At 36.8% G+C, this 16,245-nt stretch overlaps 1 protein-coding gene across 3 annotated transcripts in view; it reads left to right on the forward strand.

Moving 5' to 3' along the window:
• Positions 1–16,245, forward strand: part of DACH1 (dachshund family transcription factor 1) — a 382,319-nt gene that overhangs the window by 266,823 nt on the left and 99,251 nt on the right. For all 3 annotated transcript variants that reach the window (XM_068421222.1, XM_068421205.1, XM_068421212.1), the window contains 2 exons: positions 6,803–6,938; positions 9,133–9,267. In XM_068421222.1, coding sequence (XP_068277323.1) covers positions 6,803–6,938; positions 9,133–9,267 — 271 coding nt within the window. The remainder of the gene's footprint in view (positions 1–6,802; positions 6,939–9,132; positions 9,268–16,245) is intronic.

The following is a 16,245-nucleotide window of genomic DNA, read 5'->3' on the forward strand; positions in this document are numbered from 1 at the left end:
TTATTTGTTTTAACATGCATGTTTCTGAGGTGCAGTTTGAAGCTAATAGCAACCATATGCTCATATGAATTAATTTGTGTCATGTAAAATAGATATCTATAGATAACACATGACACAGAGAAAGTAGTACAAATTTTTCTGTTTGGCAATTTACATATTCACATGTGTAACAGGAAACTATGTATGTGGTGTAAGATTAATTTGATACAAAATGGCCATAAGGCCAGGTACAATGAATGGGATTAATTTTGCTGTCTTCTAGGGTATAAGTCATAGGATCTATTTTAGATAGCTACTTTAGAGTGAGGTGAGTTGTACCTTGGAAACATAAATGTATGGGTAAAAAATGAGCCTAGGGTGACTAGCTCAGATGTAGGCATTTGTACTATAGACAACTACATTTAGTCAGATGAATTCTTGGTGTTTGTGGATGTACAGTTTGGATTGACTTTGAGGGGTGAATTCCTAGTGGTGCTTCTTAAGCTTGAATGGTTGCTTCTCAAGTAAGACTAGATTTTCAAAAGAGGAGAGAAAAAAAAAGAAAAAAAGCAGGAAAAGTCTGTCCAACTTGCCAATAAGAAATTACTGTGTCTATATGTTTGCATGTTTCATGGGGATTTTTGTATACCTTAGAAGGAAATGTTGGTTGTTAGACCAAATATTCAATTAGAAGGCAAAAAATAATTTATATATTCAGTTGAAAAGATACAAACAAAAAAAGAAGCAGGTCCAAAATAGTTGTCAGGACATTTTTATGAGAATCCACAAAATCCAGAGTTCTGTACTATGAGACTCCATGTCACTTCCAGGAATGATACTGCTTCATCATGATTCCAAACCGTCAAAAGCTTGGATGCTACTCTAGTTTCACCAGCACAACCAGGCTCTTTCTTGGTATTGATAGGCATCTACTTCACTTATTTGTTTATTTGCTTGCTTGTTTTTAAGCTCTGTAATGGCCCAATCCCACTGTACTTCATGTACTGTCCATGATTTCAAATAATTTGGTTCTCTGTTGTTGTTGAAGTACAGTTAAAGGATTACTTGGGAGTCTCCTATTTGGAATTCCTGTCAGTTAACTGCTGCTGGTATTCCCAATAATCCAGTAGTAAACAGGGCAGTAAAAATCAAGGGAATCCATAGTCTTTTTGTCTGTTGATCTCTTTCTACATTTTATGCAATCAGTTATCAGTATTCGTGTGATGGGAACAGCAAGGTAGAATCAATGAGAAATTGCAGAGGTAAAAGCAAAATGGAAATCAAATTAACTTAAATTGTCCAAAAGATAAATAAGTTCAAGATATTCACAAAGAGAAGAAAAAGGTCTTATGCAAGTATCGTGGATTATGTTCTTTATAAGAAATAGATTCACTATTTAAAACAATAGTGCAGTTAACGACAGCACAGAACATTTGAACTCCTGAATTTTAATTAGGATCAGAAGTGTGTCTGTAAGAATAAGGTGAGAAAGATGACGTGCATCAGTGGGAAGTTAGCAAGATCTTTAGCAAGCTAGTGATAGTATGCATATAAGGAAATAGAAATGAAAATTTATAGCATTCAATCAGTTTGATAACACACATTTTATAGTAGTGATTGAGGAAGTTAGGAAATAATTATCCCAATTCATCTTGTAATTCTTAGGAATAAACATTAATTTGGAGTCTCATAGCATTGTAGGCTAAAGCTGAAGGAAAAATGAAACTGTAGAAGCAAAATATCCTGTTTTCAGGGAATACAAAAGATACCCAAGTAATTAATTTCTTTCACTCACTCAACTAATAGAATGTCAAATAAGTATGCCGTTTTACAAGAAAGCCATTCCTGGAATACTTCTCACACAAGTTCAAAATAGATCAGTAAGGAACTGAAGAGTAAGAAGTCTGTGTTTCAGTCATTGTGAAAGAAATTATTATAATTTTACCACAAAAAAGCTTGGAAGCCAAGTGCCTTCCCAGAAAGGTTGGAATGTTATAACTATTCCTGATTAAAAGCTTTTCATTTTTTTTTTAAATTAATAGTGTATGAAACAGTGTGTGTCATATATCGTTTTCGCAGTATGAAGTTACCTAAACTATTGAAAACTATGATGCTGAAAATAAGTTTTATCCTCTGCACTTCAATAACTTAAAGCACAAATGTCCTTAAAGGAGTTTGTTCAACACTGAAGAGCATCAAGACAGCTGAATAGTTTTAAAAGCGCTATAGCTCTCCAGCTATACTTAGTTGCATGTCTAGAACTCAGTCCATGACTAAAATTAAAGGATGACTAAGCCCAAGAGATGAGTCTTACGGAGATGCAAACTAGAACAAAGGAAAGAGCAGAGACTGAAAATACCTTTAGGAGAGAAATATGCAGGAGATGAAGGCTGTGCATGCAAAGCTGCTTGTTTATTGGAAGTAGGCATATTCAAACTTTGTCAGAAAGATTCCGGAGTTTTGTCACTAAGGAACAGGAATGGCAAAGAATAAAGAATGTTTGTGGAAAGACTGAGGTGGTGAGAACCTAGAAGATATCATTTCCTTCCCTATCTTCTCAGGAGCAGAAGGATGAATGCTACACATATTGCCTGAAATGTTTTCTCTTTGATAGTGATATAGGGACCAACAGCTGAACTTTATGTTTTAGTATATTTTTGAGGAAGACTTTTGGTAATGAGGCACTTTTCAAACAAAGAAAACATGCTGCTGGAGCAGAAAGAAAACAGGCAAAAAAGAGATTAATATTGAATAACTACTTTTGTGACCTGGTAAGAAGAAAAAAGACATATATGACATGGGGAAGAAAGTGTGTATTTATGGTCTTCTGGATACCATTACTGATACACTAAGATAAATCTTAATAGGAAGCTACACTAAAAGGAACTTCTTGAATGAGATCTTACAGTATGGTATTTGCATTTTGCTGTTTGAAAAATGTAGAAGAATGTTAATAAGTTAATAAGACACTTCTGTTTTACTTAGAGAGACTGAGACAGTGTTATGTTGTGGATGATATGTGCTATTCTGAAACAAAATCAGAATGGTTTCTAATTCTACAGACAACTTCAATCTCATAAGTTAAAATCTCTAACAGTTAAATTCTTTTACCTGTTGCTTACAAGATTTAAATAAAAAAGGCCCAGTGTCACAGGAACAGCTCTGTTATTTATGAAATGGACTTGATATTGAGAGTGAGTACCTTGTAATGTCAATGGAATAAGAGTACTGGATTGCATCTCCCTAAAGTGAAAGTTTCGTATCTGGTAGGAGCATTGTTGGCTGATTTAAATGTCAGATTCTTAAATGCTTAGGATTCATGATTTGGATCAGATTGTAAAGAGCACCAAGATAAGGAATACTCCAAATTTGGACGTTAAGAGCATGTTGTCCATTGCTTAGTATAGCCTTCAGTTCTGATGCCTAATTGAGAGTCTTACCAATTTTGAAAAGTTGGTCGACCATATGTTAAATTGCTACATATGACCTAAATTGTTCACAGTACTTTTTACTTGTGAGTACCTGTAGAAACAAATAGGGAAGAAAAAAATGGAGGAAAAAAAAGGTAGCTAGTGAGGTTTATGTTTCACAAGTGATAAATAATTCCATATTTCTTGTTTTCTAGTAAATATTGTCAATAGTTTTGGGAGCTATTCAGCTCTTCAGCCAGTAAGTGCAAGGGTAATGTTTCTGGCATCCTGCTGCCACTCCAGAGGGTAGCAGATCTTTTGTAGGTCCTGTCTGTCAACCTGGTGTGGACATCTCAAGACCCTTCAGTGGCTCAGATGGCTCAAATGTGAGCAACTGACTTGAGCTGTAGGTATCTGGTTTTGGAGAAGGCTTCATTGACTTTGTTGTCTGTATCTCAGTTGATTGAAATAGAGACAACTTACCTTCAAGGCCCCTTCTTGTAGCATCCTAGATACACGTGTCTCTGAAGTTTCATCTCTAGCTCATGTGTCAGAAGTACATTTAGATACCTACATTCAGATGTATTGATTTCAAACTGAACTCTGCACAGTTTCCTCCTCTCAAGTCATTCAGATTTTATTTTTTTAATTTATTTGTTGGAAGACAATGAGCCTACTTAAAGTACAAGCCAGCGCCAGATTCTCTAGAGATGTCTTTAATTAAGTGGAATTAAGTTTGTCCTGGGAGTAGACAAATTTTAGGAAAAATACTGGACAGTGGACAGTATCCTAATGATTTCTATTATCAGGATTATAACAAAGTAACTTCTGTTTCTTTGCTGTGTCAGGTAAACTTGTACAAAAGTGGCATTTTGCAGAAGTTACAAAATAGCTCTGATCATCTGAGTTATTTACTGAACACATTTTTGCACATCTCCTTTTTTGAAAAATTTTAAAGTGAATTCTAAATGTAAAGTTAATATTTTACCACAGACAAAATCTGTCTTTTCTACACAAAATCTCTAGTAAGGAAAACGTCTTATATTGGTATTCGAGCACCATTAGTTTATCACAGTGACTTTTTAGAGATACAGAGTATTTCAATTTATTAGCAGTAGCATTTCCATTTATTATTGCAGCTAGTTTTGATAAAGTAAAAAAATTGCTATAGACTGTGTTATTGATTGTGGAATTATGAAGCAAGGATATAAAAAATGAATTACGATATTAAATTAATTTATTTTCCATTTCTGCATAGTTCAATCCCATGTTTTGTTGGGGTTAAAGGGTATTTTACAAATTAATTGATAAAAACAGTTTTCTTATAGAGCTTGTCTGCTGTGTTGTATTATATGTGAATAAAACTCATTATCTGTTTTGTTTGTGCAGTAATTATATTTTGTTGTCCTGTGCATTCCTTTTGCTCTCTCCATCTCATAATACGTACTGTAAAAGTGCACATAAATAAATAGGATAAACAAATTAAGCTGTTTAAATAAATTAATTTACTCTGCAGCTCTGTATTCAAATCTTATGTGCTCACTGGATTTCATTTTAATGAAACCCTTCTAAGAACAATACATTGTATGCCAAACAGTTAAATTATATATTAAATGAATGATTAAATATACTGTGTTCCAATTTATACCAAATCTGTACGCTGTGCATGCTTAAATCCTCCTAAATCTAAAGAAATAAATCTTCTACATTCTGAAAACATCTGCATTATAATCCTCCTCTTGAATACCCGGTTCATGGACATATAAACACAATCAAAGTCATAATAAGCCTAGAGCTATGGTGCAGTTAAACTATTCTCATCAATGTTTTTGACTTAAAGACCCAAGACTGTTAAAGTGGAATCCACTTAAATGTCTTGAAACATTGCTCTGAAAGGTCTCCCACTCCATCGATAGGCCCTTTGAATCCCTTTGCAATCAGAACCTCAAGTTTAGCCAGTACTTATTATGAAGCTTACCTGGAACAAATCTATTGATTACTATAGATGGTCAGGCTGATAAGTTTTGTAGGAATGAATTCAGAGAAATAAATATTCATCTAGCTACTCTGCATGAAAAATAATGACTGCTCCAAAAGCCATTTGCTGTGTGAGGAACATGAGGCTCTTTTCAGGAAAACTTTTAGGCATTTGCAGCAGCAAGTTTTGATATGTGTCATTAAACACATACTAATTGTATTATTTCATTACCAAAAACTTTTCATGAGCTGAATGTATACAGTTGTTTGTTTGTTGGTTTTGGTTTACATTTTTTTGTTTCTTTCATTAGGAGTCAGAATTTCAATTGTCAAAAAGAAAAAAAAAAGCCAACAACTGAAAAATGCCTAGTTTAACATTCACAGTCCCCCCAGCAGATTTTCCTTATAGGGACTATTTCTTTTTATCACTATTTGACCAAACCAGCCTGACTCACATCTGTTTGAGCAATGACATAGAGTCTTGAGAGCTATTAGCAATAAAGAGAAAACTGCAGGGAAAGACACAGAATTTTCTAGAAACGACTATTCTGCATTCAGCTCCCTTTGTTTATTGTTTCTGTCAAAGGTCTGTGTATCAAATATATCTACCTGCTACATCTTGACAGTTCTCACATAGCCAAAGTGCAGTTCAAACCGTCACAGTCCTCATGCTCTAATTTTCAAAATCAAGGAACATCTTCAAGTGCATTGTAGCTCCTCCTGGCTACCGTGTCAGGCTTTCCCCTGGATAGAAAAATGTGAGTAGGTGTTTTTCCCTATTTTGAAGTAGTGATACGGCCAAAGATGAAAAACGCTCTTAGAAAAAATGTGGTTCATTCCAGGTTTGTGCACCACAGTATGAAGAGACATTTGGAATTTCATAAGCCATGTTACTGGTATAGGTTCAGTAGGGAGATTGTATATTCTGTATGATCCGTAGCAGTTCTGTAAGATCTCATTGCTCAAGAAGCCCCTTTGAAATTAAAATGTGGAATAAAAATTAGCATGAGCTAAAATGACAGTGTCTGGTCTTTATTTGTATTTATTTGGAAAAGTACATAGTTCCTCATCCCGTAAGGCTAAGGTCTATAAGCTAGTAAACAAAACGTATATTTCCAATTCAACAGCATGCTGATAGAAGTGAGGGGGGAAAAAAAAACAAAAGTAAAACAAACCCCTTATTTTTATAAGTAGTCCAGAAGGCAGTTTAAAAGCCTGACAGAATGAGCAGCGCTCACATTGCATACTAAAACGTAAGTTCTAGTGTCCTAAAATTGCTGTTTCCTTTGAGAATACTCTGCAAATTCTGGACACCTCAACAGAGGAAAGAATAGGTTGTGATTTAGGAGGGAGATGCAGTTTAGGGAAGTGGTGTTTGGAAACAGAGGTTTAGTTTAACATTGCCTTTTTTTGCAATTATTTTTTGTGGGGTCTAGGAGCGTGTTCCAGACAGTCCTTCTCCTGCTCCTTCTCTTGAAGAGGGCCGAAGACCTGGCAGCCATCCATCGTCTCATCGAAGCAGCAGTGTGTCCAGCTCTCCTGCACGGACCGAGAGCTCTTCAGACAGAATCCGTAGGTCACATTCTTCTCCTTGTCACCACTTTAAATTTGATTAGGTGCAGCTGGTTTTTCTAATCAAAATGCCCTTGTCTTAAATAGATCTCATATGTATCATGTTCGGAAGTTCAGCTGCAATAACTATCTCCCAACATTATGTTCCCCAGTTTACAGTATCATAATATCTGATGCTACATTAACGGGTACTGATATAAACTGCCATCATGTCATATTAAACGTAAAGATATGAGCTATGAAATACAGAATTGCAGCCGGGAAGCAATTTGCTAGATTAGTTTTAGAACTGAACATATAGTGTAAACATTTTTTAAAGAAATTGAGTTTTATTTAATCTGGTTACTCTGGTTTGATTTCTAAATTGAATCTGACTTCATAAGCCACATTTTACATGGTAGAATTGCTTGGTGAAGAGAAGTAGGTTAAAAAAATTAAAAAATGTGCATACTTTATAAATTTTTTAAATATAAAAATTTGTAATGGTGAGAACTGTGATACAGGGAGTATTATCACCTCATAGGTCACAAAGGGCAGAGTGAAATTAAACCATGGTGCCTCAGTGTGATACCATTTCTATCAAGGCTCCATGTACGGTATGTAAATTACATGGCAAAGACACTGAATTCTATGATATTCCAGTGCAACAGCCTGAAAACTAAGGTTTTGAACACATATTATTTTATGGATATTTACTTAAATTCATATTACACTTGTCCATTCCTTTTATTATTGCTCCGTTGCAGGTTTTTGTGCTTTTAAGGCATCTTTCTACGGTGGAGTTTGTCAGTAGGTGAAACTGGAGGATTTGGCATGCAGATAGGAGGCCATGAAATAGCTGTATGACATACATAGTTGTGTTGATCACATGCAGCACATGTGTCTTTTAGACTTCGTGCTTTCAGGCTCTCTGCAGACTCAGGAAGCTGATTCTTCATTGACCTTCAGATGAAAGGTCTTTCATTACTATGTGATGAAAAATGACTTACCAAAGAAAATAAATGAGACCTGATGATGACAAGCTGAAAATTCTGTTTTCTTATCACTTGGACGATTCAGGGTGCAGATTAAACTGGCGTCCTATATACTGTGACCTATCTATTTCCCCAGGTTTTTATGAGTTCATAAGTAAAGTTCTGAAAAAAAACCTCACAACCCTGGATTTTTTTTTTTTTATTGATTGAATAGTATATTTTTTTACAACCATTGAAGACTTTTTCCAATGTTTTCTGAATAAAAAAATAAATTAAATTGAGACGTGCTTATTGTTTTTGCTAAGGAATAACACTTTTTTTTTGAAGAAATGGTACTATTCAGCTTACTCTGCTTACTTACCAGCAGAGAGGAGTGGGACTGTTGCATATTGTTTCTTCCGATGTGAACATAACAGAGTTCCTTAAATACTGGATTGCTTCAATAACTTACTTATTCATAAAATAACTCTTTTCTCTCCTATCTGATTTGTTAACATCACACTTGATTCTTAAGTACATCTGCTTTTGTGGTGCCAGCAACAGTAAGATGACTACTACAGAAATATGGGTTGCATATGAAAAAATGCTTTAGTGAAAAAGGTATAAGCCTCTTGCAAGTACAATTTTTCAGGATAAAAAAGCATAGGGATATAACTTACCTTATATGGATTTCTGAGGTGTATTTGAGACTCATGAAGGTCTGTTGAGAACTGTTGGAAAGAGCTTTTCAAGCTATCTGATGAGCAAATAAGCAATTCTGCCGTTGCACAGTATTTTCTGAAAAACGGTGTTTATCACCTGGAAGGCCACAATGCTTAATTTAAGGAATTTAGGGACTGCATATTGGGAATGCTAATATACAAGAGCTTTTGTACAACTAACTAAAATTAAAAAAAATCAGTAAGTATCTCACGTAGAACCTTCTATTCTTTTCTGATTTACTTCATTTTGCATTTCAGTTCTTGTTAAATAAACAAGATGGTGTTTCCAAATATCCAACTTTGTCCAAAGATACTGAACTCTTCTTTTTAAAATGAATTGTTTTAAACAAGGAGTAACAGGAAGACTCTCCCGCTGTGTGGATACTGATAGCACTAATTAAGTAACTGTGATTGTTAGAATTCTTGTATTATTAAGAGGAAGACTATAAAAAATAAGTACAAAAGTGTATTATTAAGATGATGGCTGATTTTCTTTCTGCCTGCGCTTGTGTCTAGCAGCTGTCCATCAGAACGGGCTATCTATGAACCAAATGCTGATGGGTTTGTCACCTAATGTCCTGCCTGGACCGAAGGAGGGTGATCTGGCTGGTCATGACGTGGGACATGAGACAAAAAGAATACACATTGAGAAAGGTAATATGAATATTATGATTCTGCTGTTTCAGTGTAAAACAAGTATTGTCTCAACAGCTAAATAGTATTATAATTATGATTTTTATTTTTTTAATTGGGATTTTTTATTTTTTATTATTTCACAAATTAAATTATAACAGGATGATAGCTTTCTTGATTCTTCTACTTTGTGGTCCCTGAGATTAATGAACAGTATTTATATGAGGGAAGAATTTCATAAATATTACAAAGAAGGATGAGTGAAAAACAGTTTTACATTACTATTGTGTGTCTGACCGTTCTACAACACCGTTTAGGTATTAAGTTTCTGTCTCCATCCAGTTGACTTTAATGACCTACTTCCCAAAGGACTGAGCACCGTGAAAATTAGTCCATGTGTGCAAAAAGGAAAAAGGCTGATACCAAGCCATTAAATTAGAGAATTGCATAAAATGAGGCTGGTACACGTTATATAATGGGATTTAAATTTAATTGAGTATATGACCAAAGTGTTTGATCTAGGTGAATAGTCCACATGCACTTATGCTGATTATGACACCGTTTCATTTCTGTTGGTATTCAAAGTTAAGTTCCTGTTCAGGGTTGTTAGGGGATTTTGGAGGGGTGGTGGTGGAATTTTAAAAGGTGCATTTCACATTATATTTACTTAATATATGTGAATTTTAAGTATTATAGACTAGAAGCATTTTGGTTAAAGAGAGGTTAGAAATATGGCATATCCTTGGAAAAAATATTATTTGGGCTTATCAGAAAAATCAGTTCTTTGAGCACGATGAGAGGAAAAGTAAAAGGTGTAATAGCCAGACACTGAAACAGAGCCGGAGAAACTGCTGCAGTAATGAAGGTTTCAGAATAAGACATTTTGTGCCATGTTTTAATAGCTATAAGATGATACCTTCTCTGTCTTGTGTTTGAACACTGAGATATGAAAAAGCATTAAAATCTGGACAATTCTATTCTGGACAGGTGGCATTTTTAATAGGATTACCAGAAAAATTAATGGAAACAACATTTCTTTTATATCAACCATTTAGTTTGGTTCATTGCACACACAACCTGTTTTAGCTTATACTATGCCCTCACTCAGCCCTTGCAAATTGTACCCCTGCTGTGAAGTATGATGTGATCAAATAGGTTTGTTTTGAATTTCCATAAATGATTTTACTTCAGCCTTTGAAGTTACTCATTTAAGTGTAATCAGACTGGTAAATCCTGCAAAGAGAAGTACATATTAAGAATTGCTACTATTTTTGCATGTCATTCAGGTTTTTTAAAGGCTTTGTTTATAATGGTACCCCAAATGTATTTTCCAATCTGTTGTCAGTTCACGTTTTTGCAAGATCTGTTCTCAGTAAAACTGCTGAGAAGTCTTTTTTCCTCGGTCCTTGTTTAGGTCAAACCTTCTATTTTTTGTTCTTTTCCCCCCTCTGTTCCAGCCTACTGAATTAATGGTAAATATTCATGGGCTATCTAGATTGATAGGGTATACTAAATTAAAAATTGGTTTCTGTCATGACTACATTTATCATGTCTCTCATACCAATCTTGTAACTTTAATACTAATCTTATCTGTATTAAAACAAGTGATTTAACTTATAGATATTTGGGGAGATAGTAATTATCTAGTTCTGTCACTGTGAGCTTGCAATCAGATTTCTGAACTGTTGCTTACCACTGCAAATCAGTCAGAATGCAATCATATTTAAAAATGCATACAAACGTATGTAGGTGGTGGTACTCTTATTGTCAAAACCCCATCACCTTCATCTTCTGATTCAAACAAAAAGAAAGAGAGGAAAACAGAAGTTCTGAATAAGTATCATGAAGCATTTAAACATTATTGTATTTTCTTTTAAGCAGCTTTTGTTGGCAGAAATCTATCATCAGCTGCAACTAAAATGGCTTTTAATTGAACCTGGAAGAACCTGGGAATTCCTGCCTGGTAAAGAAGGCCTGTCTTTTATCTTCTTGTCCTCTCTTCCATTAAAAAAATGAAAAGACCAAAAATCTCTGAAGTGATCTGAGCTCAAGGAAAATTTATTTACAGATAATTTAGAGGAAGAAAGTTGCAACAGAGACAACTGATCAACATACCAGATTTTGAAAAGACTTAGCATGTGTCAGATAGGTGAATCATAGTATCATGGAATCATAGAATCATAGAATGGTTTGGGTTGGAAGGCACCTTAAAAATCATCTAGTTACAGCCCCTCTGCCACAGGCAGGGACACCTTTCCACTAGACCAGGTTGCTCAAAGCCCCATCTGATCTGGCCTTAAACACTGCCAGGGAGGGTGTGTCCACAACTTCTCTGGGAAACCTGGTCCAGTGTCTCACCACCCTCACAGGAAAGAATTTCTTCTTAATATCTCATCTAAATCTACCTTCTTTCAGTTTAAAATCATTACCCCTTGTCCTATCACTACATGCCCTTGGTAAAAAGTCCCTCTCCAGCTTTCCTGTAGGCCCCCTTCAGGTACTGGAAGGCTGCTAGAAGGTCTCCCCGGAGCCTTCTCTTCTCCAGGCTGAAGAGCTTCAACTCTCTTAGCCTGTCTTCATAGGAGCGGTGCTCCAGCCTTCTGGTCATCTTTGTGGACCTCCTCTGGACTCGCTCCAACAGGTCCATGTCCTTCTTACGTTGAGGGAATCATTTGTCTAACCTGATCTATGAGCTGGATACAGGAGTAAAAATACCATTTATCTGTTACAAACATAAAACAAAAGAGCTAATTTACCCAGTCTACACAACATAGTGTAATATATTTAGAAACAGTTCTTTGGCACTTGCGACCTGAATACCAGTTTGAGGGTATTCAGTCTTTTGAAGTTCATATGAATTTCTATTCAAAATTCAGCCAGAATTATTGCTGGTGGCAAAAATGAGTTTATTTTACTGGGATGGTTTAAACTACCAGTAAATCTCTTGTGCAGTTTTATTTGGGGTTTTGCCTTACACTGTGTTCAAAATCTGTTCTCAGATTCTGGTGTGTGCAGCCTTGAGTGACTTCAGCTTCCATGGGAGTCAGGTTGTCATTATCCCACCAAGAGTCAAATTAGGTTCTATGGATGTGATTAGCTCCCTATGAAAACAGAAACATTTGTATTGGGCTCTGGGTCAATCTTCATTGCAGGAAAACAGGAGGAGTTTCTGTTCTCAAAGACCATGTGTAAAACGTGGGTTTTGGGAATGTTTTCCAACTGATGACTCCAGATGTGCAACTTGGCCACGTCCTAGCTTCATGCTGGGGCAAGACCCGATGTACACGTCTGAAGTTCCACCCACCCGCAGGTTTCCATGAGAAGAAAACTTAGATTTGCTAAGGGTTGTGTTGTGGTCCAGCCAAGTTCCTAGTCTGGACTAGGAGGGACTGCAGGAGACAGTGCAGAGCACTTCTGCCTCACAGTTCATACATAACTCAAGATATCATTATCTGTATAACTGACAAGACAATTACCTAGATTTCCAGGATTTTTTCCTTATTAGAGGATACCAGATTTTCCAAATTTACTGAAAGCAGGCTGTAGAACTGCAAATTATCCTGGGGAGAAAAGTGACCCGCTTAGTAGATGAGGGCAGGGCTCTGGATGTAGTCTATCTAGACTTCAGTAAGGCATTCGACACTGTCTCCCACAGCATCCTCCTGGACAAACTGGCTGCCCGGGGCTTGAATGTGTGGACTCTTAAATGGGTTAAAAACTGGCTGGATGGCTGAGCCCAGAGAGTGGTGGTGAAAAGGGCAAAGTCCAGCTGGCGGCCGGTCACTAGCGGTGTTCCCCAGGGCTCAGTTCTGGGGCCGGTGCTGTTCAATATCTTTGTAGATGATCTAGACGTAGGGATTGAGTGCACCCTCAGCAAATTTGCAGATGACACCCATCTGGGTGGGAGTGTCGATCTGCTGGAGGGTAGGAAGGCCCTACAGAGGGATTTGGACAGGTTAGATAGATGGGCCGAGACCAACGGCATGAGGTTCAACAAGAACAAGTGCCGGGTCTTACACTTTGGCCACAACAACCCCATGCAGCTCTACAGGCTGGGGGAAGAGTGGTTAGAAAGCGGCCCGGTGGAAAGAGACCTGGGGGTGCTGATTGACAGCCGGCTAAACATGAGCCAGCAGTGTGCCCAGGTGGCCAAGAAGGCCAATGGCATCCTGGCCTCTATTAGGAATAGTGTAGCCAGCCGGTCTAGGGAAGTGATCGTCCCTGTGTACTCGGCACTGGTGAGGCCGCACCTTGAATGCTGTGTCCAGTTCTGGGCCCCGCACTTCAAGAAAGATGTTGAGGTGTTGGAGCGAGTCCAGAGGAGGGCGACCAAGCTGGTGAAGGGTCTGGAGGGTCTGACCTACGAGGAATGGCTGAGGGAGCTGGGGTTGTTTAGCCTGGAGAAGAGGAGGCTCAGAGGTGACCTTATTGCAGTCTACACCTACCTGAAGGGAGGTTGTAGTGAAGTGGGAGTTGGCCTCTTCTCCCGGGCAACTAGCGATAGGACAAGAGGGCACAGCCTCAAGCTTCGCCAGGGGAGGTTCAGGTTGGACATCAGGAAGAATTTCTTTACAGAAAGGGTTATTAGACATTGGAATGGGCTGCCCAGGGAGGTGGTGGAGTCACCATCTCTGGATGTGTTTAAGAAAAGACTGGACATGGCACTTAGTGCCATGGTCTAGTCGACAGGGTGGTGTCAGGGCAGCGGTTGGACTCGATGATCCCAGAGGTCTCTTCCAACCTGGTTGATTCTGTGATTCTGTGAGAAGGAGGTAAGTTCAAGTACACAATGTTAGTTCAAGTACTTGACAGCCATCATCAAAACCAAGTATCTAATTTTGCAACCTCTAATTATGGACTATTTGATGATGCACATTTGGTTTTATTAGTTACAAGAAGGACTTATGTGAAGTATAGGAGTCATATTAGAAAAGATCCATTCACTTTTTTATGTTAAAATTAAGGCTCTGAGTGTTTTCAGGTAAAGTTTCTATGATTCAGAGTTTGCTCTAGATAGTTACTCAGTTTTGGTGAGGTATATTTTATCACTTATCCTGCTTAGCTGATATCTGAGGTCCTACAGATGTCCCAGTCTGAACTTGCGAGAAGTGTATTTTTGATGTTTTATATTGGGTTGAATACTCGTCCTCAGTGGCATTGTCTGTTAAATCTAGAAATAACACAGGAAGGAGTAACTACTGGAGAACAGGAGGACTAGACTGCTGAATCCTGATCCTCTTCTTGCTCATTGATCTGAAGACTTCAAAATAATCAATGGCTTGAAAGTTAAACATCCTAACTCCTTGTAGGCAGAAGAAAGAATTGAACTTGCGACACATTTTCTAGGCAGTATCCCTAATCACTGTGCTTTGTGTAAAAGAGGGAAGTATAATTTGCCGTTGTCCATTCGCCCTTACCAACGATTCTGGTCATATGGGGTCTGCAAGGTGGAATTTATAGCTCAGTCCTATTCCCACAGTTTCTCTGTTTACCAGCTCCAGATAGCTGCTTATTATTTCGTGTGGACTTTAAGCAGACTATGTAGCTACCTGTTAACTTCATTAGATCCCAGTTTCAAGTACCTGGCTTGGGTAATGTTAAGTGATGTTGGAGGCAGGGCCACTCATAACATCCCCTAACTGATATCTGCCTAGAGATACCTACCCTACGCAACATACAGAAATGTAAGACCCAGCTCACTTAAGCCCAAGATTCCATTCTAGGGGACAAACACCTAAAACTTAGGTGCTTTAACACCAAATTTAGATGCCTAAGTGTTTTATTGGATCTGACCCTAGGGCATCAGATGAGAATTTTCTGTCTGCTTCAATTTATATTTTTTTAGATTGACACCAACAGCAAATGAAGCCTGAATGTCATGCTTACATTTTAAATTGAATATGTTATTTGAGGTGTTATGGGAAGGACACTCTCTTGTTGAAAATGTGCATGCTGTTTTCTATAACACAATATAAAATATTCACAATGTTCACAAAAGAAGCTAAACTATTTCTTTCAGAAAAGCTTTTTAACTTTAACGTTAATGGAAATGTCTTAAGTAGTTTTCAGATAATCAACAATAACTGCTTCTTGACTATGATGATGTCAGCAATTAAGGTATAACTTTATCAAATCTGCATATTGAGAAGTCCCTGTCTTTCTCTCTGTTTTTATTTTATGTCCCCCTGCAGAGATGTGAGCAATCTTAGACCTCTGGCTAATATCTTATAAAATAGAATATTAAAATTCCAAAATATCCTTAATGCAAAATGGAAAATAATTTAAATATTCCAAAGTTAAAATTAGAATTGTGTTTTCCTGTTAGCAGTCATACATAAAAAAGGGAACTAATGATAAATAAGTCATCCTATATAGTTAGATATTCATTCTGCATTATCAGCAGTAAATTCTTTTATAATATATATAGTGTAAATATATATCAAGCATGTTTATTCACCTTAATAAATATAGAAACATCTATGAGTATGTTTTTATAAATATGAAAGACTCAAAGGAAGTTTTAGCATCAACAAAGATTCTCTTCTACCTGAGCTGTCCTCTAGCAAAGTCAGCAAGCAAATGATCCAGAACTTTGCTTAAATTCTGTTTCTGGTCTGTGTTATCATTTTAGTTAGCTTTCTGAGATAGCCCATTTTTAAAGAGAGTTGTTACCACTTGACCTACACAGGAATTTTCACTCACAGTTCTGCTGTCCAGCTGCTTGTGTAAACATACTCTGTCTGATCATTTTCATTTTTGTATACATACATACACACAGAGATACTTATACAATATGTTTATTTTAGTGAATATTTGTAATAAGAAGAATATAAACAGACCTTGAGGAGTATCTATATGCAAGTATATTTACAGTTAACACATTTCAGGTCTACATTCTGACTTCACTTCTTAAATGTTACCTATTAAATCTTAATATATTAGTTTGCAATTCCTTAAGATACTGAGTTCAGGCTATGTATTTATACATCATCTAACACA

Source organism: Nyctibius grandis, chromosome 2, assembly GCF_013368605.1.
Source record: "Nyctibius grandis isolate bNycGra1 chromosome 2, bNycGra1.pri, whole genome shotgun sequence".
Lineage (NCBI taxonomy): Eukaryota > Metazoa > Chordata > Aves > Nyctibiiformes > Nyctibiidae > Nyctibius > Nyctibius grandis.